At 39.7% G+C, this 23,423-nt stretch overlaps 1 protein-coding gene across 3 annotated transcripts in view; it reads right to left on the bottom strand.

The window, feature by feature from the left end:
* Positions 1-334: 334 nt before the first annotated feature.
* The window catches only part of LOC134530190 (ionotropic receptor 93a-like), a 43,140-nt gene continuing 20,051 nt past the window's right edge, over positions 335-23,423 (bottom strand). The window contains exons 3-11 of one of the 3 annotated variants that reach the window (XM_063364845.1): positions 23,291-23,366; positions 22,375-22,452; positions 20,912-21,067; positions 18,132-18,294; positions 15,549-15,769; positions 14,438-14,618; positions 13,565-13,643; positions 4,235-4,420; positions 618-700 (exon numbers count right to left, since the gene is read on the bottom strand). In XM_063364845.1, coding sequence (XP_063220915.1) covers positions 4,252-4,420; positions 13,565-13,643; positions 14,438-14,618; positions 15,549-15,769; positions 18,132-18,294; positions 20,912-21,067; positions 22,375-22,452; positions 23,291-23,366 — 1,123 coding nt within the window. In that variant the 3' untranslated portion in view covers positions 618-700; positions 4,235-4,251. Of the gene's footprint in view, positions 701-4,234; positions 4,421-13,564; positions 13,644-14,437; positions 14,619-15,548; positions 15,770-18,131; positions 18,295-20,911; positions 21,068-22,374; positions 22,453-23,290; positions 23,367-23,423 lie in introns of those variants that run through there. The other 2 variants (XM_063364846.1, XM_063364847.1) reach the window with 2 other exon arrangements.

The following is a 23,423-nucleotide window of genomic DNA, read 5'->3' as shown; positions in this document are numbered from 1 at the left end:
AACAGGATGGAGACCCTCCCCATTGGAATCTCTTTGTATCGGAGTGGTTGAACGCCGAAGTTTCCGACCGCTGGATTGGGCCTAATGGTAGAGACGACAGATCGTTCACCTGACATAACGCCATACATTTTTTTTTTCCCCCACTTTTGGGCTTTATTAAAGATTGTGTCTACGTTCCGCTGCTACCTAATGATTTGCCAGAGTTGAGACACAGAATTTAAGATGCTGTTGCTTCCATTAATCCGAACGTGTTAACCAAAGTGTGGGAAGAATTGGAATTTAGGTTGGACGTGTGCCATATTGAACATTTGTGAAGAAAAAAAAATTAGGTTAGTTTACCTTCAGTTTGATATATGATTTATTGTGAAAAGTCTAAATTAAAGTGTTGTAATATTCCGTGGAAAATGGGACGTTTTGATTGAAAGGAACTACGTTCGTGAACTTATTACGTGATCATTGTACGTCCGTGTTGAACGATTCCGTCTGCTGGTTGTGGACGGGACTTGTGGCGGAGGCGTGGCGTGGCGTGGTGCCTGGCTGGGTGCGAGCAGAGCAGGCGAGGTGAGCAGGTGTGGTGCTCAGGTGCTCAGGTGCTCAGGTGCTCAGGGGACGTAGGGCCTGACGAGCCTCCTCTCCGCGGCCAGCCTCCTGCGGTGCATCGCCAGCTCCCCCGCCACGACCACCAGAGACCCGCACACGCCTGCAAGCAGAGACCCCGTCACCACGCGGCGGCCGTGTTCCTCCGCAGACGTCACAGCTCAGCTCATTTCCTTCATGCCGATCACACAGAGATCTCACAAACATACAAATTCAACTCGGATGCACCTTAAAATTTGACTTGGTGTAAGCTTTTGGACGTACGCCATCGCTGAGCACATGTGTGTCTGTAGAAGAAAACTACAAAAAAACCCCAAAAGACAACAGCAGTTTTTTTTGCTTAGTTTGTGTTTTTGTCTTTTGGGTTTTTTGTAGTTTTCTTCTACAGACACACATGTGCTCAGCGATGGCGTATGACCAAAAGCTTACATCAAGTCAATTTTTAAGGTTCATCCTAGATACACATGTGTGTCTGTAGAAGAAAACTACAAAAAAAAAAAAAAACCAAAAGACATAAACACAAATCAAGCAAAAAAAAACTGCTGCTGTCTTTTGGTTTTTTTTTTTTCAGTTTTCTTCTACAGAAAAACATGTCCTTAGCAATGGCGTATGTCCAAAAGCTTACATCAAGTCATGCACTCCCATTGCACAAATCTTTCAAAGATAATACCTTAAAATTTATTGAAAATTTGAGGAATTACCACAAATTTGCCCTGCATTTTTTTTTCGTTAGTTGTGTCTTGTTTACATAAAAAAAAAATCAATTTCTCAGCAAAATGTAATAAAGTACACAACCAACACGAGCGAAAAGATCATACGTGAATTCACACACGCTTAGATTTATGCATAACATGTACATGCATGCGTATGCATCATTCATACACACACCAGAATGATGTGATGAGTTGTGAACAGTCTTAATTAGGGCATGCTTTATTACATTTACAATGCCTTGAGAAACCATCATTACTCGGAAGAGGCTTTAATTAAGGCTGGTTGATGCCACCTTGTAGTACCTATAGCAGGGTCACGATTAAACTAATAATTTTGAGTGGCCTAGGCCATGTCGCAAAATAAACAACGCTTTCTCTCGAGAGTGCTGTTTTGCATCACTTAGAGAGATAGCTAATTTGTGCCCTTTCTCACACCCTCTCCTAATATCTCTTTTTCAATTTAGGTTAATTCGCTCTCTCGTCGGTGAAAAAAAGTCATGAGGATGGTGCAGATAAAACTTTAACAAGGCCTTCGCGCTCACATACGTGGAAAACTAAAATAACTACACAGATGCTCAAAATATTATTTTAAAATTCTTAAGCACCACTTTTTAGGTCAAAAATTCTTTACTTGATCCATCTTCTAAACTATATATACATAATCTTTGTTAAAATTAAACCAAAAATTGCATTTCTATTGAAATATTATTACTATCTTGGCACATTTCACCGTCTCATGCATTCACATTCAATATCTAACCTTGTAACGAAAAATGGCTGCTATCGGACAGTGTCAGAGGTTTCGTTCTCTCACTCTCTCTCTGACAGATTTAGACAACAACTGTGACGTATTTCTGACATGATTGTGAGCATGACATGGCCTTAAAATCCACTTTCAGCTTCTTGCCGGCAGATGGCTTCTTGCCGGCGGATGACTTCTTACCGGCAGATGCCTAAAAAGTATTTTCAGGAGTCTCGTGACATGTAGGCATTCATTGTACATTGCAAAACAGTTTCACTGTTGGAAGTTAAAAAAAATCTTTATCATGCGTTCAAACATAGAACTTGATTTAAGATGTTAATTCGAGGATAACATTTTCTCAATATGCATCCAACTTTAAGTGTGTTTACATCAGAGAGTGATTATTAGCCAGTTTAAAGCTCACATTAACACACCGCGTCGAGTTATTTTATATTAAAGTAATTATTTACTATCTAGGTTTTTTATATGATCCACAACATAATTTAATTTGGGGGCTCTGTAGCAATTTTTTTCGCTAGACATATGTCACTTGTTATCTGCCATTTGTAAAAAGTCGAGCATATAAACATAATCTAAATTATTGCCTGACTACGTTTCTGTGTTCACGCATTAGGAGTTCGTTCTATAGGTTTTCACAATACGATAAAGCATACAAGATTGCTTCTGTAATCTAATTTTCGGAACAATTCTTCATAAAAATCAGCAAGTAGCAAAAGGGTTAATAACATGATGTATTTATGACTTGTTTGAACAAAATCATCAAAACTATTGACTCGCCAACAAAGTTTTGAAAACAAATAAAAACCAAAATACCAAAGATTCAAAATGTTCGCAGGCTTTCACGGCCATTGTCCGAAGTATCTTGGTTTCTGGGTTGTAGCCGTGTCCTTGGCAAATAATTCACCGACGTTTCAGTCGACATTGCAGTCGCCATCATCAGGGAGCAGTTACCTACCGAGGGTAACCTACTCAGTAGGTAACTGCTCCCTGATGATGGCGACTGCAATGTAGACCGAAACGTCGGTGAATTATTTGCCAAGGAAACGGCTACAACCCTAGAAGCAAAGCTACTTCATAAAAAAAATCAGTTTTCTTTTCTCAAGCAAAATGTTTACTTAAATTCCTACGTGTAGACGTTGAAGTTATAAATGTTCACAATTCGTTGATATTTTAGAGTGTGGTAATGTATTTTCTTTTTAAATTCTTCTATGAAGAAAACTAACTGATAAGTAGGGGCATGCAGATTTCGCGAAAAGATTTCGAGACTAGATGAAAGTTAAAAACACTATAGCATCGTCTGTGTTTCGTGATTGGGTGAGTTTCTCCCAGGTACATATCGATTGTAACAACACCGATCACAGTGATTCAGTGAGGAAGCAAACGCGTCCTGAGTGGCTCGGTCAGATAAGGCAACGACTTCTCTCGCAGACGGCCGCCAATCTCAAGGAAGAAACCACAGGTGCGGGTATAACTTGTTGCAGTCTAATAAGTGTTCGGATCTTTTCGCGAAAAATACCTGCCCCTACTGATAAGTACAGTGACAAAATTTTCGCGAATTCATTTAGTCGCAAGCTAGAATGCAAACCTTTACACTCTCGCTCTGTGTTCATGATTGGACCGCAGTTGTTTGGACACGCCTCTATACGACCGTCAGCCAACGACGCCTAGCTAGGAGAGAAGTGAGCGAATCAGGTAGTGCCAAATAACAAGGATAAATATGTTCTCGCTAGTAAATCAACCAATGGGAAAGTAAACATGGGTCGAGCACACCCATAACTTTGAATTCTATCCTGAGGCCAGAAGAATCCGCGAAATTTCCGGGACTCTACTGATAGGTAGGGACCGGAAAAATTCGCGGGTTCAATGACCTCTAGGATGAACTTTATAGTTCTACGTACACTCGGTCAAATGTCACCCTCTTATTGGCTGCTGTCTTGCGAAGGTGTCCCAATGTAGTAGGAGCCTGTGATTCGACACAGCTTCGGTTGAGTGTTTCTCACTGGCCCGGAGTCATCCAGGTGAGTTGCGAGCCAATAGCAGAGGCAGCACTGAGGTATAACTGTATGAATTCTAGGCTGTCGTGAAATGAATCCGCGAATTTTTCCGGTCTCTACTGATAGGTAAACGACGATGGTTGTCCCACAGAGTCTGGCCACACGACCTGGGAACGTGCACGGGCTACGAACCCAGCGCGAGCAGGAAGAAGGAGCCCTGCAGGTCGTCCAGGTTGACGACGTGCGTGACGACCTCTGCGGTCTGCTTCGTGACGGCGGAGCAGCGGTCCTTGGCGGGCAGGTACTGCCGCAGCCACTTGCTGATCAGCCCCACCTTGTGCATCCTCTGGATCCTGCGGGATCGCACCGACCCCTCTCGCGACAACTCACTTCCAGCAAGACGCCGCCAGCCACCTGGGAAGCCCACGATTCACGCCTAGTATTCGACATGCCCGAACATTACCGAGTACCTGCCTTCGGGTGACTTCGGAATTATTTTGTTTAGATGGAAAAACGCATTGTTATTTTATTTTGCCGCGTGTTCTTGAATGCCTAATTAATTAAAATGGTCGATTAGGTCAGGTCACTTACATTATAAATACTTTCAAACTAAGCGGACATTAAAAATAATATGAATTATTTTTAATGGTGGTTTAGTTTTAAAGTTATTTATAATTTAACTGGCCTGACCTAACAAACCAGGACAAAGGATGAACAGTAGGAACTCACGTAATTTTTTTTACTTAATACTTGCGCAACAATATCCAAACAACAAATAAATCTTAAGTTAATTACATCGCATTTTAATTTGATGACATTGCAAGACGAATGTAAAAGATAAGAATGTTCGTATATTTACTCAAATATTAGTCTTGGTTTTATTGGCTTAGTTTGTATTATTGTTATGAAACTTCCTACCTTTATATGTTTATGTCCGGGATTTAAAAACAGACGTTTTTTCACCTAAACAAAAGAATTCCGAAGACACCCGAAGGCAAGTATTCGGTAATGTTCGGGCATGTCGAATACTCGGCGTGAATCGTAGGCTTCCCGCCAGTACCTACGGAACTCTGTTCACCATCCCCTTCCATTGTCCATGAGTATTTCCACTCGTAAAGCCGAGTGATTCACAATCCTCACGTTTGCATCATACTATTTTTCTACTTGGACGCTGCCAACCACTACAAAGCCTTACATATTTCCGAGAAAATTTCACTCGCCAAGGTTTACCAGTTAGACGATCATGTTGGCTAAGCTTTTATAAATGATTAAACAAACTCTAAAATATATATTTTAATGTGTTTTTTTTTAGTTAACGTTCATTATTAGTTACTTTTGTGTAACAGACAATTATTGTTTCAAATATCAAAACTCAAAACGTGTTCATAGGCAAGTTAATGGCATAATACGGAAGCAGCTCAACGAATAAATAAACTAAAAAAAGATCCGTCCGTCCGTAAGAAGTTAAAGCTTGGCAAGGATTTTTACGGACGGATGTAAATTTTTTTTGGGCCGTCTCATTGGCTGAATGTCACGTGATCGACGCACGGGTGGATGAGACGGGTCACTGTTGAGTCCAGCTCATGGCGACGAGACCCGCAAGATTATAATAAATGAGCTCATGACCACTCGGGTCTCGAACTGATGCTCATGAATATGAGTCATGTCGGTGTTGGGATCGAACCCACGACCCTCTCCACATGAGCGTGACGCATTACTGATCACGTCCTCTGAGCTGATTTTAGTCTAAGATACTGTATCTTTATTTAAATCATTATTTTGGACATACGCCATTGCTAGTTTGCACTGCATGTCACACAGTAAAACCTGTTAAATTTCATCGCTTGGTTTCGCCTATGCGTCGCGGTATTGTAGAAGTGTTGTCCAGATCATATGTTTAGTGACATCGCTGGGTGCCTCTGCATATCGCTGAATTGCCAACAGTTTTTGTTTGTCTGCATTTACTGTTTTTGTTACATCTGTCTCGTCGTTGTCAGTCCACTATGTTAGTTTGTGCTGTGATATTGTTCTAATTCTTTCCACGGAATTGTTTGTGCTCATTTGGGCTGGTTTTCTGTGTCCGTTATTCTGTTTTACTCTATGGCATACCGTTCAAACTAGCAATGGCGTATATACAAAATAATGATTTAAATAAAGCTGCCCCATTGCATGAATCATTAAAAAATACTACATTTTAAAGGGAAACAAGGGCCACAATTTTAATCAGACATCATTACGGGTAAGGATATTGTATATTGCGATTTACATACTGATCTTGTTTTTGACGTGATAACGTCTTATAAATCGATGAACGCCGACTGCACTCACGAAAAAGCATGACTCATTGTCACGTTCCACCTGAGCCGAGCGTGCAAGAACCAGCCAACCACCGTGCGCGAAAATGTTCCATAATATTGTCACGTGCACCTAGCCGGTGCCACCGCCATTTCTGTCACGATCCACTTTCAGAGGGGGGAGAGAATCGTAGCTCTTTACATAGAAACAACTCGCTTGGCATCAACTAGTCTTAACTTCATAAAATACTTTACTGTACCTAGGATCATAGGTTCGTCATCCCGTACAGGATGTCTGGTGAGAGCTGAACTAAGGAGATTTTGCAAAATAACATAATACTTAATTAAAATTATTTTATTCTTAAAGTCAAATACTCAACATCATTTTAAAGAACATTTAAATAGCGGGATTACAATTTAAAACAATAATCTCTTTACTTCCTTAACGATTGAACGACCTTACAAGAGAGAGAATGAGAGAACTTCACTAAACACTTCCCTAGTCCTTCCGAATACCTCAAATCATAATTAATACTTAAAATTAAAACAAAGATAAGTCCATACTCACATTTTCCGAAAAGCCTTTCTTGATCGATTACTTTAAAAAAATAACGTAGGGGCCTCTCCTGCCCTTGAAATCCCGAACGAACATTACATTTTAAAAACTATGACGCGTGACCCCTGACGAGGGCCATAGCCTCCGCCCGAAAGCTTGACGACTACATTATGACCTAACTTAAATTAAACGACTCGTGGCCTCTGGCGTCGACCATAGCTTCCGCCCGAAAGCTTGAATTCCTACATCACGAACGAACTAACAACTCGTGACCACAGGTGAGACGCATAGCCTCCGCCTGAGTGAGCCCCGAGTCACCAATCACTTGCGCTTAAATTCGCGCGCCCTGCCGCGCCTACCATAACAAAAGCTCGTTATTGAAGTCAAATTTACTAAACAACTAACTAGAACATCTGGGAAGACTACCCCCCCTCTACCCCAATGTGCAGGCCACACCGCGCGGCTTGTTACGACAGCGCGCCCCAGTAACTGCGGCCCGTGGCTGCGCCAGCGCGCGGCCAAACAAACAAACAAAATTCTGCAAGCCCGCAGCGCGCCGCGCCGGCCCCGTGCCCCAATTACATGGTCACGCCACTTGCGCTGACGAGTGAACAGAGCAGCCAGCCCAGAGTCCCGTCAGTAAAGTCCCTAAATTTGATTTCAACAACCCTGCAAAATTTCAACCCGCGACATAACCCTCCCCTCACAGAGCTCGAGCCCCATCGAGCTACCTCAAAATTACAAATTGTCTTTTTCCATTAAACCATAACTATAAATTCCTCATTTCACAAAAATAATAATTTTCTTAGTTCCTTGCTGTCTGAACATACATCTAGATTCTGCATAAGATTTATTTTAAAACAACAAGTATTCATAAAATTAAATGTAAAACTTTTATCTGGTTTGTTCTCACAGGAACCTTCAGAGGCTCGAGTTCTCAATTCTAAAAAAATTGTTCTGTTAGTGAAGCTCTCTTTACAAATTAAATTACTGTTCTTAGTTTCTCAGTATTCGTTAAACAATGTGCAAATTCTTGATAATTATTATTATTATTTTTTTTTCGGTTTCCGTTTATTACCATACTTCTTTCGTTCTTCAAAAAAAATTAAGTGTCCTTACAGTGTTTCAATTAATTAAACTCTTATCTCGTGAAGGTTGGTGCAACTCCTCGAAGTCAGTGTTGTCGAGAAGAGTAGCTCCCTGGGCTGGCCATCAGCAAACACCACTCAACTCCAACAGCTACTGGACTGGCTTCCAGGGCAGCTCACAACTTCTCCCCACATCTGCTTCGGAGTTGTGCCATCCTCATCACGAACAGATTACAATTCTGAAACATCATCAACAGGCATTACCATCACGCCTGACAAATACAAAACTAACTACTAAACTGCAATCGATGGGCAAGGATGCAAACACACAAAAAAATAAAATTAATTAATACAACTGCTAACATAAAGTATCCCACCCTTAGCATAATCTAATCAGGCAAATAATTTGATAGGAAAAACTTAAGGAAGGGAAACATGACCTCCAATGATTTTCCCTAACTCTTGAGTCTTGATCTTCTCTATACAGCAAATAGTCCCCACGAAGTAACTGGGTTGAAGGTCAGTTCACATGACCCACCCATAACCTCTTCTACTCTTCTTTTCTTCTGGGGGCAACCACAATGCCCACCAATCTCTCTCCATGGTGCCGAACCAGCTATCCCATGAGAGTAAACAACGTAGTCAATAGAAGCGCAGAGGGGAAACACCAATCTCTGGCTTGTCGAGTCATAAAACTGCTTTATCTTCTTCTTCTTCTGAGTAAAAATATCTGACTAACCTTGCTTCTATTCTTCCAAACAGTAAAAGTTCATCAGGTATCTTCATGAAAGAAACATTCTAACTAATAATTCTTCATTTTTCTTCTTCTTTATTTCTGTTAGTTGTAATAGAAGGCCATGTTAGGGAGGTTATAGGGAAAAAGAGTGGCCAATTCCCACCCCATCACCCACCTAGATCATGACTAATTAACTTTTAAACTTTCTATTTCAAACAAATAAAAAAAAAAACATTTTTTTTTTATTCAAACTTTTAAACTATAATTACTTTTACTTCATAACCTCAAAAGCTAATCAATAATTCTAAATGAAATTGTGATTTACTGCATCCTTGTTCCATCCGATCTGTTTGTTTATAACCTTTCTTGTAAAGTATAAAATTTTCAAACATTACTAATTCAAAAAAAAATTAAATTCTGGTGTCCTTTGAGTTACAATTAACTTTACTATTTCTTAGCTTGAAATAATTTAAGTTTTCAGAACTATTTCATTGTCTAATTCACAACACTTAAAAATCAACTCAAAACAACAAATCATCAAAATCAATAAGATCATCTGACCTACCTATCAGTACTGTGAACTTGAACTGTTCGTACACATTTATAATAAGCTATTGTATTTAAATTCCAACCTAAATAAGGTTTTAAAAAAACTACTAATCCCTCTGTAAATTAAGAAAATTAACTTTAAAAATTAAACTTAAGGTATTAGTTCTTTTTGACAGCTACCACAACTCACTAGTTCCATTACATTACTATAACCTAAAAAGTTCTGTAAATAATGTTTATAACAAAAAAAAACTCCAGTTACTGTCTTCCATAAAAAAAAATAAAACTTTACATGACCTTATTAATCTCCACTTGTAAGTCCATGGCTGCCAGCTTTCTCTTCTCTTGAATCTTCAGTCTTGGCTCTTGTTTCAGTGATCTTGTATCTTGTCTCTCGAACTCTTGTCATCTTGTAAACTGGACTGCTGCTCAGCTCATCTTAAGGAATCTGTAACAGTTTCAAAAATACATGTTAATTTAAATTACATAATTCCTGTTCTTTGGTCCTAAAAAAAAATTGTATTATTAGTACACATTACCCTGAAACAACATTATTATTCATTGTTTATTACTTAAAAAAAATGCTTTACCATAAAATACTTTTTTGTTCTTTTCATTAGGCCTATTTATTTTCCTTCTTCTTAATTAAATTCTGCTTCAAATGTTAATCTTAACTTAAGACCTACCATATATTTATTATTCATTACCTACATTATTTATGTTACCCTAAAATTCCCATAAGTTTCTAATACTTCCTATCAAAGACATTCTCTCTAAAAAAAAATTTACTTGTGACTCTTAACTTAACAAACTTAAAAAAAACTTTTACACTAGACTTAACTTATTATTCATTCTTAGTTACTAAATTTCTATATGTAAACTTTAGTACTTACAAACAAAAACTGCCTATTTCTCTCTACCTCTTAATCTCTTTCAATTATTACAATAATAATGTTACCTTGCATCTTTAAACTTTCTTCTAAATTAATTTAGTAAAATTCAATTTCACATTAGGCAAGTACACTAACTCTCTACAGCAATGTTTCTCATTTCCCTCCTTCCTAACTGAATCCAATCTTACTTAACCTCCAGGGAATTTACCTCACAAAATAACCAAAAATTTCACTGTAGTGCCTATCTGCTATAGGCCCACTACACAGGGGGCTCTCACCCCACCAACAAACTTCATTGAAATGGTACCCTATCCCATACAGGATAGCCACTTCGGTACTACCATGGGGAACTCCTGCCCCAAACTACTCACAACTCTCAGGATTCTCCTAACCCTTAATTCACGTAGCCAGCCCATCTCCTATGGTCTGCGCTACAATTCCCTTTCTTCCCAGGGACACAACGCCTCACCTTAGGGTCCCTCGCCCTAATGAAAACATTAATTTTGTCTCTCTGTTCCCTTGGAGTAAATTCCCTCTACACACAAAAACTATCCTTCCCACTTTTCTCAATGCTTATCGATTTTATAGTGTACCTCCTTAATAATGTTTACAAATCCCAAAAAAATATTTTTAAAACCGAGGTAGAATTTAACTAACAAAAACATAAACAACTTACAACGAAACACTTCTAGCCTATACATCATACACTTCTTAAAATAAATTACTTACATACTGAAAGTTCCTCTTCTCCTAAAACACACTTAAATTTAAATTTATTTAACCAATAGTCTATTTTCTTATCGCTAAGTTACCGTACAGCTGATCAAAACAAGGTCACGGCCTGTCCACGTCTCCGTATGAGCCCGTGACGTCACCGAATTCCATCAGGTGCGCCAACCCTCGCTTGCGGTTCCTCCGTTCTCCGCTAGGTCTCAGCACCTCCCCGTCACGTGTTCACTCTGCCACGTCCACTGACGTGTCGTTCTGAAACAACTCTCAACATTTTTCTAATTAAAACAAAACATCACTATAAATTCTATAACTCTCTTTTACATAAACTCTCGTTTTCTCTTTAATTCCTTTCTAACGTTTATCCTTCCCTCGACTGATTTAATTCGTACGTCTCGTCTCCTACGCGCACGAAAACAAAACAAACTTCTCTTGAAAATAATTCCTATTTACGACAAAAAACTTTATTTTAAATTATAATTCTCTTAACCTACAATCTTAAAATGAACTTCAATTAAATTAAACCACTTGCATTATCTCTAATAAGCATTTAACTTATAACGTATTCTCCTCACGTAATAATCCCCGATATAAATCTACAATAAATTCAACGACTTAAAACAACTTATCACTATAAACTTTATCCTTACAAGTATCCTCAAATAAACATCTGTTACGTCAAAAAAAAAAATCTCAAAGACTTCCTCCACTATAGACTAAAATTCCGTAATCCTCTCCTCAAGTAAACTCTTAATAACCTGCTATCAGAAGCTGAAACTAACTTAATAATAAACATAAAAATCTACCTCTCTCTCTCTCCAGAAATAGAACCTATCCGGCGAACTCTACCATTTCTGTCACGTGCACCTAGCCGGTGCCACCGCCATTTCTGTCACGATCCACTTTCAGAGGGGGGAGAGAATCGTAGCTCTTTACATAGAAACAACTCGCTTGGCATCAACTAGTCTTAACTTCATAAAATACTTTACTGTACCTAGGATCATAGGTTCGTCATCCCGTACAGGATGTCTGGTGAGAGCTGAACTAAGGAGATTTTGCAAAATAACATAATACTTAATTAAAATTATTTTATTCTTAAAGTCAAATACTCAACATCATTTTAAAGAACATTTAAATAGCGGGATTACAATTTAAAACAATAATCTCTTTACTTCCTTAACGATTGAACGACCTTACAAGAGAGAGAATGAGAGAACTTCACTAAACACTTCCCTAGTCCTTCCGAATACCTCAAATCATAATTAATACTTAAAATTAAAACAAAGATAAGTCCATACTCACATTTTCCGAAAAGCCTTTCTTGATCGATTACTTTAAAAAAATAACGTAGGGGCCTCTCCTGCCCTTGAAATCCCGAACGAACATTACATTTTAAAAACTATGACGCGTGACCCCTGACGAGGGCCATAGCCTCCGCCCGAAAGCTTGACGACTACATTATGACCTAACTTAAATTAAACGACTCGTGGCCTCTGGCGTCGACCATAGCTTCCGCCCGAAAGTTTGAATTCCTACATCACGAACGAACTAACAACTCGTGACCACAGGTGAGACGCATAGCCTCCGCCTGAGTGAGCCCCGAGTCACCACTCACTTGCGCTTAAATTCGCGCGCCCTGCCGCGCCTACCATAACAAAAGCTCGTTATTGAAGTCAAATTTACTAAACAACTAACTAGAACATCTGGGAAGACTACCCCCCCTCTACCCCAATGTGCAGGCCACACCGCGCGGCTTGTTACGACAGCGCGCCCCAGTAACTGCGGCCCGTGGCTGCGCCAGCGCGCGGCCAAACAAACAAACAAAATTCTGCAAGCCCGCAGCGCGCCGTGCCGGCCCCGTGCCCCAATTACATGGTCACGCCACTTGCGCTGACGAGTGAACAGAGCAGCCAGCCCAGAGTCCCGTCAGTAAAGTCCCTAAATTTGATTTCAACAACCCTGCAAAATTTCAACCCGCGACAATATCAAACAGGTTAAGGCGGGCTTTTTAACTAATTGTTCGTGATTATATTTAAACAAATTATTTAAATTAAATTTGGAAAAACTGTAAATAATACTTGAAAATTAAAAAGTATGCAATTTTTCATCAATGTTTTCTTATGACGTTATCACATAAAATTATCGTCCGTAAACCGACTTTACAGACAACCCCAAATTTTTTTGTTGTAAAAATTGGCTTCAAGCATTTGAAATTTTATTCAGTTGTTCTAGCTGGCGTGTAACTTGTATTTGGAGTAGAGTAAGACTACAGAATATCACAGTTTATTTATTAACTCTTTTAGTATTTTTGGGATCACTTTCTGAAGATCATCGGTTTGATCCTGGTAGCCTACATTAGGGGTGTTTTTTCTCTCACAGTCATTTTCCATCTCCACTCCAGGCTAATGCTGGTGTAGTCATTTTTACCGTCTCCCACACTTCACGGTATTGACCAACCATTGGTGTCAAATATTTTGGCTAGCACATAAAGCACAAAGATAAAAATTGTGACCGTAATTTCTCCTAGTAAGTTTTAAATGGGTGGTACCTCGAGTCATAGCGATTCAGATGAGTGCCCTGTCACTCCTGTGAAGTATTTTTAAGTCATTCCTGAGTGAAAATTAAGCGTATTTCCACGAGTGCGATTCTTACTGTTCATTGATTATTGGCAGGTACGGATTGTTAGCTGATATAGCCATAGCCAGTTTCTCTTCCCAGAAATCTTCTTTAGCTGGAACAAATCACGAATAATAAAAATATATTATAATTTGAAACCAAGCCCTGTTGGTAATTTTAAAGGTGTTTTAAACTACGAAATGAAGAGTATAATTTTATGATGCAGAGTATTTTGAGTGCTTCCCTTTTAGCAGAAATACTGAGTTAATAGTAAAAAATAAGATTGGCTACGTGTATAGGCTAAGTTAAAATCAGCTCCAAAGTGTTATGGAACTTCTGCACCTTATAAGTTATAAGTAGGGACAAGATTGTATGGTGAATTGCGATAACACTGAAATATCACCGAAAAAGTATGTCAGTAACACTGAAATACAGGTGAATACACCATATAAACACCGAAATGTAACTAAAATCATATAATTAATTGGCATTTTAAATCAAAAATCTACCTAAATCACAAAAAAATGTAATGATTCAATATAGTAAATTCAAAGTAATGTAATTTATTTGGCAGGAAATTTTTTTTTACCAAAACTGAACTCATTTTTTAAATTACGGCGCACTGGTACTTTTTTTCAAACACACGAACACTTGACAATTTGTTGCTATTGTTCCGAGTATATATATATACGTACTTATTACAATTTATTATATTGTTAAAGTGCATCATATAGAGTCAAAATAAAAATGTTTTGGTGAAGAAAGCATACTAAAACATCAAAGTGTCATGTCATAACATGCTATATGTATGAATAAACAGAAATAAAAACAGCGACACTTAGTCGCAACTAGCCTGCCAATGAAACCGCGACAGGTGGTGAAGGCGAGAGAGAGAGAGCGGCCGCTCACCCAGCACGAAGTCGCAGGAGTTGGTGGAGACGTACTGCCTCTTCATGAGGTACACGAGGTTGATCTTCCACTCGAGGTACACGTGCCTGGACAGCCTCACCGCCCGGATCAGGCGCTCGCCCTGGTCGCGGTGCTTCTCGGCGCCGGCGAACAGCGCCTGCATGCGGGGGTCGTCCGAGCTCTGCGACACGGCGAGGGCGGCACTTGGCACTTGGGGAACCACACACACCTTAGAAACACACAACTTAGAATAGTCACTATTTAGAAACCTCGAAATAAATCCACGTAACTTATAACTGTCATAAGTTTAAACTGTCATAACTTAGAAATCAGGTAAATTAGAAACCCGCAACGCAGAACCACACAACTTAGAACAGTCATTCCTTAGATACCTCGAAATAAATCCACGTAACTTATAGCTGTCATAAGTTAAAAACTGCTATAACTTAGAAACACGTAACTTAGACACCCGCAACGTAGAACCACACAACTTAGAAACGTCACAACGTAGAAAGTCATAACTTAGAACTATCACAACGTAGAACTGACATAACTTAGAAATCTCGAAAAAATCCACGTAACTTATAACTGTCATAAGTTAAAAACTGTCATAACTTAGAAATCAGGTAAATTAGAAACCCGCAACGCAGAACTACACAACTTAGAAACGTCGTCACATAGAAAGCCATAACTTAGAACTATCACAACTTAGATCTGTCATAACTTAGAAACACGTAACTTAGAAACACACAAAGCAGAACACAACCTTAGAACTATCATAACTTAGAAACACGCAACTTAGAACGGACATAAATTGGAAAATTCTATTTTGTGTGTTTCTAAGTCATGTGTTTCTAAGTTGCGACAGCACCCCTGGGCCTTAGAGCATCGCTCAAGTGGTCCAGTGGCGCGACGCACGCTTTTGGACGTGAACACGTCTTTGAAATTGCTTCCATGGTGGGAGGCAATTAAAAACGAATGATAACCAAATCGGGGGATACAGTTTGGTGTTGCAGCTACATGTCTATCAACTCCATCCAGAATGTAATCACACCACTGGACAGCTACAGGATCAAAGGATTCGTGACGCTGGGTCTCGGAGCGGGCGCACCTCGAGTCTGTCGGCGAGGTCGGAGCCGCCCAGCACGCCCCAGCTGACTCCAGCGGGCCGCTCCAGCAGCTCGTCCAGCGAGGCGACGGCGCGCTCGTACTGGGGGAACGTGAGGAAGGCCACCAGGTTGCCGCAGTACGTGGTCACCACGACCAGCACCACGAGCCACCACGTGCCCACGAGGATGCGGCCGCTGTCCGCCTCGGGCAGGTGCCTCCCTCCTGCGACACAGTCCTTCTCCTCCTCCTCCTCCTCCTCCTCCTCCTCCTCCTCCCCTCGTCGTCACGTCCCTCGACGGGAAGCCTGAGATGTACATCAAGCTCTGTCCCTGCCCGAACACGCCCGAATATTCACCTTCGGCCAACCTCGGGTTTATTTATATATATATATATAAATATATAAATATTTATTTATATTTCTCTGTTTATTTTAATGTAGCCATACTAACCTAACTAACCGTCCATAGTGTTTTAAAGTGTTTTAATGTAGCTAACCTAACCGACCACTTTTAATAGTTGAATTCATTTCACCTGCGCAAAAATTAAACAAATCCCGAGGTTGGCCGAAGGTGAATATTCGGGAGTTTTAGGGCAGGGACAGAACTTGATGTACATCTTAGGCTTCTCGTCGCTCGACAGGCTTGGACGGCGAGACCGATCATCTGGCCTTGGCCCGCGGTCGGGACCAGCCAGGGATCCACCCGGGCTGACCTCGGGACTACGGGGCACGGAGTTCAGGTTCAGGTTCAGGTTCTTTGGAGTTCGACTCCATAAAAAACACTCCAGTCTTCATTATATCATTCACGTCATTATTACAGCTCTCATAAATAACATCAATAAACACCTGTTAAAAACAAATAAATGAGAGAGATATCATAATAAATTTACAGGCAAATGCTGGGATGGTTATTGTCACCGACCATAGCAGATTGCTTCAATATCCCCATTCTGTTTCACTGTGTATGAGACGTTTAAGCCAAATAAAACAATGCATGGAATATATTTTCTGGTAATTTATGCCAAAAATGTATAATAGCATTATGTCTGATTCTGAAAGACAGGAAATAAGTTAAGAGACGGAAATGGCGGTGGGGGAGGCAGGAAGGGGGTAAAAAGTGGTGGCCTACTGTGTACTGCAGCAACACCATGTATTTACTGCTGACCTTTGGCACTTGAAAGCAATGTGATGAATATATGATTTGATGACACAGTGTTTAAATTTACTTAGGATGAATATAAATCACGACTGTAAATCAAATCAAGCATAACATTATACTAGTGCGTGAGATAACAGAACGTTGAAATAAAGTAGCTTTACTTCTCACACAGTTAATACTCCATCCCTCATCATCATCACCAACTACTTCCAGCCTGCGACCGGATCAGCAAAGTAAAATGCTTCCATCTTCCTCTGTTCATCCTCCTTCACTCTGTTACATTATTCTCCTCTCTCCTGCACTTTTATTACAATCTGCGCTTCACACATTTCTCTTGGTCTTCCTTGGAGCCTTCTTTTCTTTTCAACTCTATAATTCTACTCTTTAACTCTATAATTTTCAACTCTATAATTTTCCTAGGCAGCTCTTTTTGCCCATTCTCTAGACGTGGCCATAACATCTCATTCTTGCTTTTTCCATGACACATTCAAGTAGGTACTGTATTCCTGCTCAATATCTGCATGATTACTGTCATTCTGTGTATCGGAAAACAGAGTGGACAGCCTTGCACGCTGGTACAAGAGGTGCCAACAATTTGGGGGAGGACATGAAATTCTAAAGACAAGCTCTTGCTGGCAACTGGATAGTAGTTACGCACAAAGTACATATGAACCTTGAACATATATCTTTGGAGAGTATATTTAGATATTTATGTTCAGTACAGGCAGAGTTTATAATACCAAACAGCCATTTTTTCTTTCAATTCTACTAAATCAAACAATGTTTAACTCTAAAATCTAGATTTTTTTCTAATGATTTTGCTATTATATGCAATCATTAAGGTTCAACAATTTTGAATAAGTCTTGGAAGTAATTGTCCACATACAACAGCTTCATGTTTATTTATGAACATTTTTAAGACCTCTTTTGACCTTCATTCATACATAAATGTGTATCCATCCACTCCTTGTAATATTTTCAAATATACATACACCTAATTAATATAACACTTTTGAGATATCTAAAAAATAAATATCTCATTATTGCTCACATTCTTTAATTTAATATAGGTATAAAACAAACAAAAATAGTACATTTTAGTGAATACTGACATGAAACACACGTTGTGTCCTTCAGTGCAGGCGGATACTCGTGCACTTTAATTTAATTTTTTTTTGGAAATGTTCGTTAACATGCCATGGAAACTTTTAACGTATAAGGAAAATTTTCAATACAAACTTGATCAGTTTTCCATGAACCTTTTTCCTAAACAATTAAAGGAAAAGTACTATGGATACATGGACAATATATTTAGTCTTTTGCCATTAATGATCTCTTAATAAGTACACTCGTACATTATTGTAGTGAATTTCCAAAAAAATACTTAGTGTGTCTCAGGGAAGAAAATAAAAATGTATAATGCATACCTTGCTGCAGCAGTGCTCCGTACATGTACCACACACACGTGTGTAATGAATTCAAACCTCCTTCACCACGCTTGCCATGGTAGTCATAGTATGGGCTTCTAAGATGAAAAAACATCAGCAAAGGGCCCATGGTCACCACACAAACTATAATGCACAGCCAAACCTAAAAAAAAAAAAAATGCATAAAATATTTCAGAGGAGATAAAAGCTTACAAATCGAAGAAATCAGATTAAGAAATAACTGTGGTCTTAAGACTGTAAAAACTTTTCACAAGTCATGGATGCCAGGAGGTTATGGTTTGATATCCATCACCAGTGCCTTCCAGTGTCACCATGATCAGAAACTAAGAAGAATATTCAAGCCCAGTTTCACATTAAACTGTCTTCTTCACCCTGTTCACGACCTGCTCACAGCCGTTTGTGTTATATGTACATCCAATAGCCTAGCAAATTGCCAACCTTTTGAATTCGCTTTGACAGCATACATGGCATCCTGATAGTGTATAATATCCTCTTTGCTGGCTAAATCTAGTCGAAAAGTTCTTCCGGAGAAACATTAAATTAAATTACAAGGTTTACAATCCAAGAAACAAGCTGTAAATATTTCTGTATTATGTGCACAATGGTGCGACATAAAACCAAGTAACTCCATGGTTAAACAAAAAACAAATGGTTATTATGCTCGCGTCTGCTCGGAGCAGTAAGAAACTGTAAACATTTTTTATTATATATATATTTATATTTTCAAAACAGGCTTTGTCTTTTGAAGCGAATGGAAAATACAAAATTAGTCGAGTCTTTAAATGTTTTAACATTAAAGCTTTTTGTGAATTTCATTAAATGTTTTTAATTATCAGACAAGTTAAAGCTAAGCAAAAATAATTTCGATACACAGTCAGAGGTGAGACTGGATGATAAGAGCGACGCTCGCTGGTGCTTCTAGGGCGGCACAGCCTTTAAGAACAAGGCTCTGAACTGGCGCACAGTTTTTTTTCCGTCGTGCATACGATATGAAATTTTTAGTGGTAACCATAACATTATAAGGTAGAAAAATGATGATAGACGCCCCAGGAGTGCTTTCAAAAATCTGTACCGGGCGTTTAATGTCAAAAAAATTGAAGTATTGCACACCGTTCTTTAAATGATTCGTGCAACGGGGATTTTCGATTTCATATAATAATCAGTCTGTTTGTGCCTGATGACGGAAACAGATGCCAGTTCCCGAAACGTCGCAAATGTTTTTTTTTTTGAATAGGAAAGCTGCTGTGTTCATCGGTGTTGTCGTCGTTCTGTTGTCCATAATATCTGCTTAATCGTCGTGTTCGTATTTTTGCTGCGTTGTCCCGGTTTTGTTTTCTGAATGCATTTACTGTTATTTAAGAAACTGTCTCGTAATTTTTTGACCCACTTTGTTCATCTGCTCTGTTATTATTTTTTTCATGACTTGATTCCTATCTGATATTTAAGTCAGAACGTGTTCGTCTGTGCTATCATCGTTGTATTTATTGTCCATAATACCTGTTTAGGTTCATCGTTGGATCCATCTGTTTGACATCAACTGATTTAGACTTGTTATGCATGACTTAATTTTTTTTAAAATTTTCTTATTCTGTATTCACGATTTTTTCCAGTGTCAAACAGTACAAATCCGCAATGTCGTATGTCCAAGAAATAAATTGTATAAAATGTTACACACCGTATGCGTTCCAAGGCAGGGCTACCTGAGCACCACAGAGTGTGCAGAGAGCTTCAGGGAAGGAAAAAAAAAAAGGGGGGGGGGGGTGATCTGTAAAGTCGGTTTACGGACGATAATTTTACGCGATAACCTCATAAGAAAACATTGATGAAAAATTGCATACGTTTTAATTTTCAAATATTATTTACAGATTTTTCCAAATTTAATTTAAATAATTTGTTTAAATATAATCACGAACAATTAGTTAAAAAAACCCGCCTTAACCTGTTTGATATTGTAGAATATTTTCTCGCACGGTGGTTGGCCGGTTCTTGCACGCTCGGCTCAGGTGGAACGTGACAATTTTTCGTGCGTGCAGACGTTATCAAGTAAAAAAAAAAAACGTGATTTGAAAACTACTTAGGAGCCTGTTTGTGAAAAGAATTTAAGAATTCGGCTGAGGGCAGATAATTATTTTGGTTTTTTGGATTAAGTGTTTAAATTGTGTAGAGTTAAAATGGTTAAAAAGGCGTGTTTTCAGAGTAATTCTTGGGCATGGAACAACCGGCACAGATTCTTGAAAGCACTTGAGGGACTTGCATAACGCCTTTATCCTCATTCCGCCGCCACGCGATGTCGCGGTCTCCGCTCAGATCCCACCGTCGTCGCACGCGCAACGAGGGGTCGTTACCACAACGCCGAACGTACAACAACGCCGAATACCATAACGCCGAATGCCAAATTGACCGCAACGCCGACAGCTAGAAAACTGCTGTGTACCACAACGTCGAAATACAGTAACGCCGAAAAATGAACCACAACCTAACCTAACTTAGGCTAGCCTAACCTAGCCTAGCCTAACCTAACCTAACCTAACCTAACCTAACCTTTGTGGCAGTCCTGCAATGACATTTTTCGGCGTTAATGTATTTCGGCGTTGTGGTAATTCGGCGTTGTGGTACACAGCAGTTTTCTAGCTGTCGGCGTTGTAGTCAATTTGGCATTCGGCGTTATGGTTTTCGGCGTTGTGGTGCGTCCCCCGCGACGAGAAGACCGCGCGCCTGACGCGGCAGGGCGCGGAGAGGGGGGTCGCAGCGCCACGCACCTCGGCGGCGAAGGGGCGCACGAAGAGGAAGGCCCGGCCGCGCTCGCGGGGCCGCGAGGTGAGCAGCGAGTAGGGCTGGATGCCCACGTGCGCGGTGAAGTTGAGCAGCGCCCTCCTGCGGTCCGTCGTGGCGAGCGCCGCGGCGCCCAGGAACGCCTGGGACAGCCGCCGCGCCGTCACTCAGCTCCCCACTCGGACCTCGAGTCCCAGTGCCCGCCCCCAGCACGGTGGAGACCATCCTCTGTCTCCTGCACTTCCCTGCACTTGCATCCCGCATGGCAGTGCCCAGGGTCTATGCAGGGCCCAACTTAACCAGTAGTTTACACTAGAGATAAGAGTGAGGGGAGTCAGTCATGGCAACAATCGCTGCCATGGCTGGCCAATCCCCTCCTAGCACATGATGCATGGCTAATCCCCAGCATGACTAGGCGTATAGGCTTCGGCCTGAGACGCACTTAGGTCCCTCCCTAACCCGGACCCCTCCCAAATACACTTAGTTTTCAGTTAGGTTAGGAAAAAAAATACCACCTTCCCACCAGGCGGAACACAAGCATTCGCAGACGTTTGTACATTCGTGCTTTCACTCCAAAACTACCGTGTCACTGCGACATAGCGTTCGCAGTGATGCTGGTTTCGGATTATCGCCCGGCCATTTTCAACCCAGTGCCTCCAAACCGTCCCCTGAATATCTTCCCAGTATTAAATGCCTACGTTAATAAGCATAACAAAACAAAATAAAGTACAATTGTTGAATATTATATCATCTTTTCCATGGTTTAAATTTTTTTTTGCTTGAATGAAACATACATTATAAGTATAATATTATGCGTATATTTTCGTAGTATTACCTCGTAAAACGTATTTCATGCATTGTACGAATAAATTCGTAATAATATCTTTATTGTAGCATAACAAACTATTTTTCGGCAACTAGTTTCTAAAGAAATCTTTTGTAAAAGTTCAGAACAATTTTTATGACGCTGCCACTTATGCGACGCAGGGATTTTCCCGCCATGTCTGATTATTTTTGTTAGTTCTAGATCTTAAAGAAGAAATATTTAGAAAATTATACAAACTGAAGTGAAGTTGTAGAAAGCCTTACCGGTGGAAGGGCCAGCAATTTCTTTCCTCCAATAAAGTAAAACGTGAACAGACATTTTCACGAGCCAGTAGTTTTTATCGGGGTACTCTTGTTTTCTCTACCAATACATTTTTTTCCTGCTGCCCCATTCGACCGTTCAACACATTAAACATCACTGATGTTTCCGATGTTAATGTTATTTAATTTGTGCCTCAGGAGTGGCACAATGCGCATATTTTACCAGTCGCGTATGTCAGTGGTCTGAAATTTTCACGGTCAGCTGTTTCATTTTGAACATCCTTCAAAATAACGTAAAAATCCAAGTGTCAGGCGTGAAGGTTTACTGTTCCCGGTGCACTCGCCATCCGTGGTCGTAACTTACCTTCTTCTGTTCGATACTCTGCGCTATGCTAGCCCAAGGGATGGAAATGGCCGAGATGTCTGCAAACTCTTCGCCCAGCTGTGAAAAAAGACTAGCATCAGAAAAAAACCAATAAACCATTTTTCAGTTAAAATTACGTATTATCAAAATTTTACTTAATACGCACAAGTTAGGGTGGTATTGTATTGGACATCGTCTCAGTAGAGTAAACGTAGAATTAATATCACTAGGAAATTAAAACAAAAAATTATACTCCAAATCAGTGTAACTTTATTCAGCACTAGTGAAACTTCTCTACTGAAGTATCATTAAATAAACAAATTGGGCACAATGGCTAAGGTGAAAATAGGGATTGATCTTTAATCTCTGCCACCCTTGAAACTTTTTTTCTAAAATTGTGTTGCACACGATTCCTCAAAATAACATAAATTCTTTTCCTAGGATTACAATTTTCAGTAGTTGAAAAGGTATATGCCTATTTTTTCCTCGACCGGCCACTTGGAGTGTGAAACATTGAGTGAAATATGACACCACAATTAGATACAGTATTAAGTAAAATATAGAGGTTTTTTAATCGAAGGCCCTTAGGGCAGTACATGAGATATTATTGTCTATCACATATGGCCTGTTTGAAAAATGTTTACGTCAGCCTGTTACTAAACGACCAGTGTCAATATTATAGTCATGCCAATTTGCTTACAGATATATCATGGATACGTAACTGCCACCACACGCCCAATATGAATATTATACACACATTACGGTATGAACACTTACCGCTTAAACAATAACTTTTTTAAAAATGAAATCAAAATTCATAAATTTCCAATTTATTCATCATAATTCACTATTAAATTGAGCAGTGTGTGCCTTCGTGTTGCAAAATTTTGAGTTTTGTAATTAGCTGTTCACTTACCTCAGCTGCATGCTTCTTATTTACGTCTGCACCTTGTCCTTTAAGGGAAGAGCTGGAGGCTATTGTAACATTGTAGCTGGAAATGAAATTTAAAAAAAGAATATTGAAACAATATGTTATCAGACAAATTACA

This window comes from Bacillus rossius, chromosome 3 (assembly GCF_032445375.1).
Source record: "Bacillus rossius redtenbacheri isolate Brsri chromosome 3, Brsri_v3, whole genome shotgun sequence".
Taxonomy (NCBI): domain Eukaryota; kingdom Metazoa; phylum Arthropoda; class Insecta; order Phasmatodea; family Bacillidae; genus Bacillus; species Bacillus rossius.
This window is presented reverse-complemented; position numbering and strand designations above follow the sequence as displayed.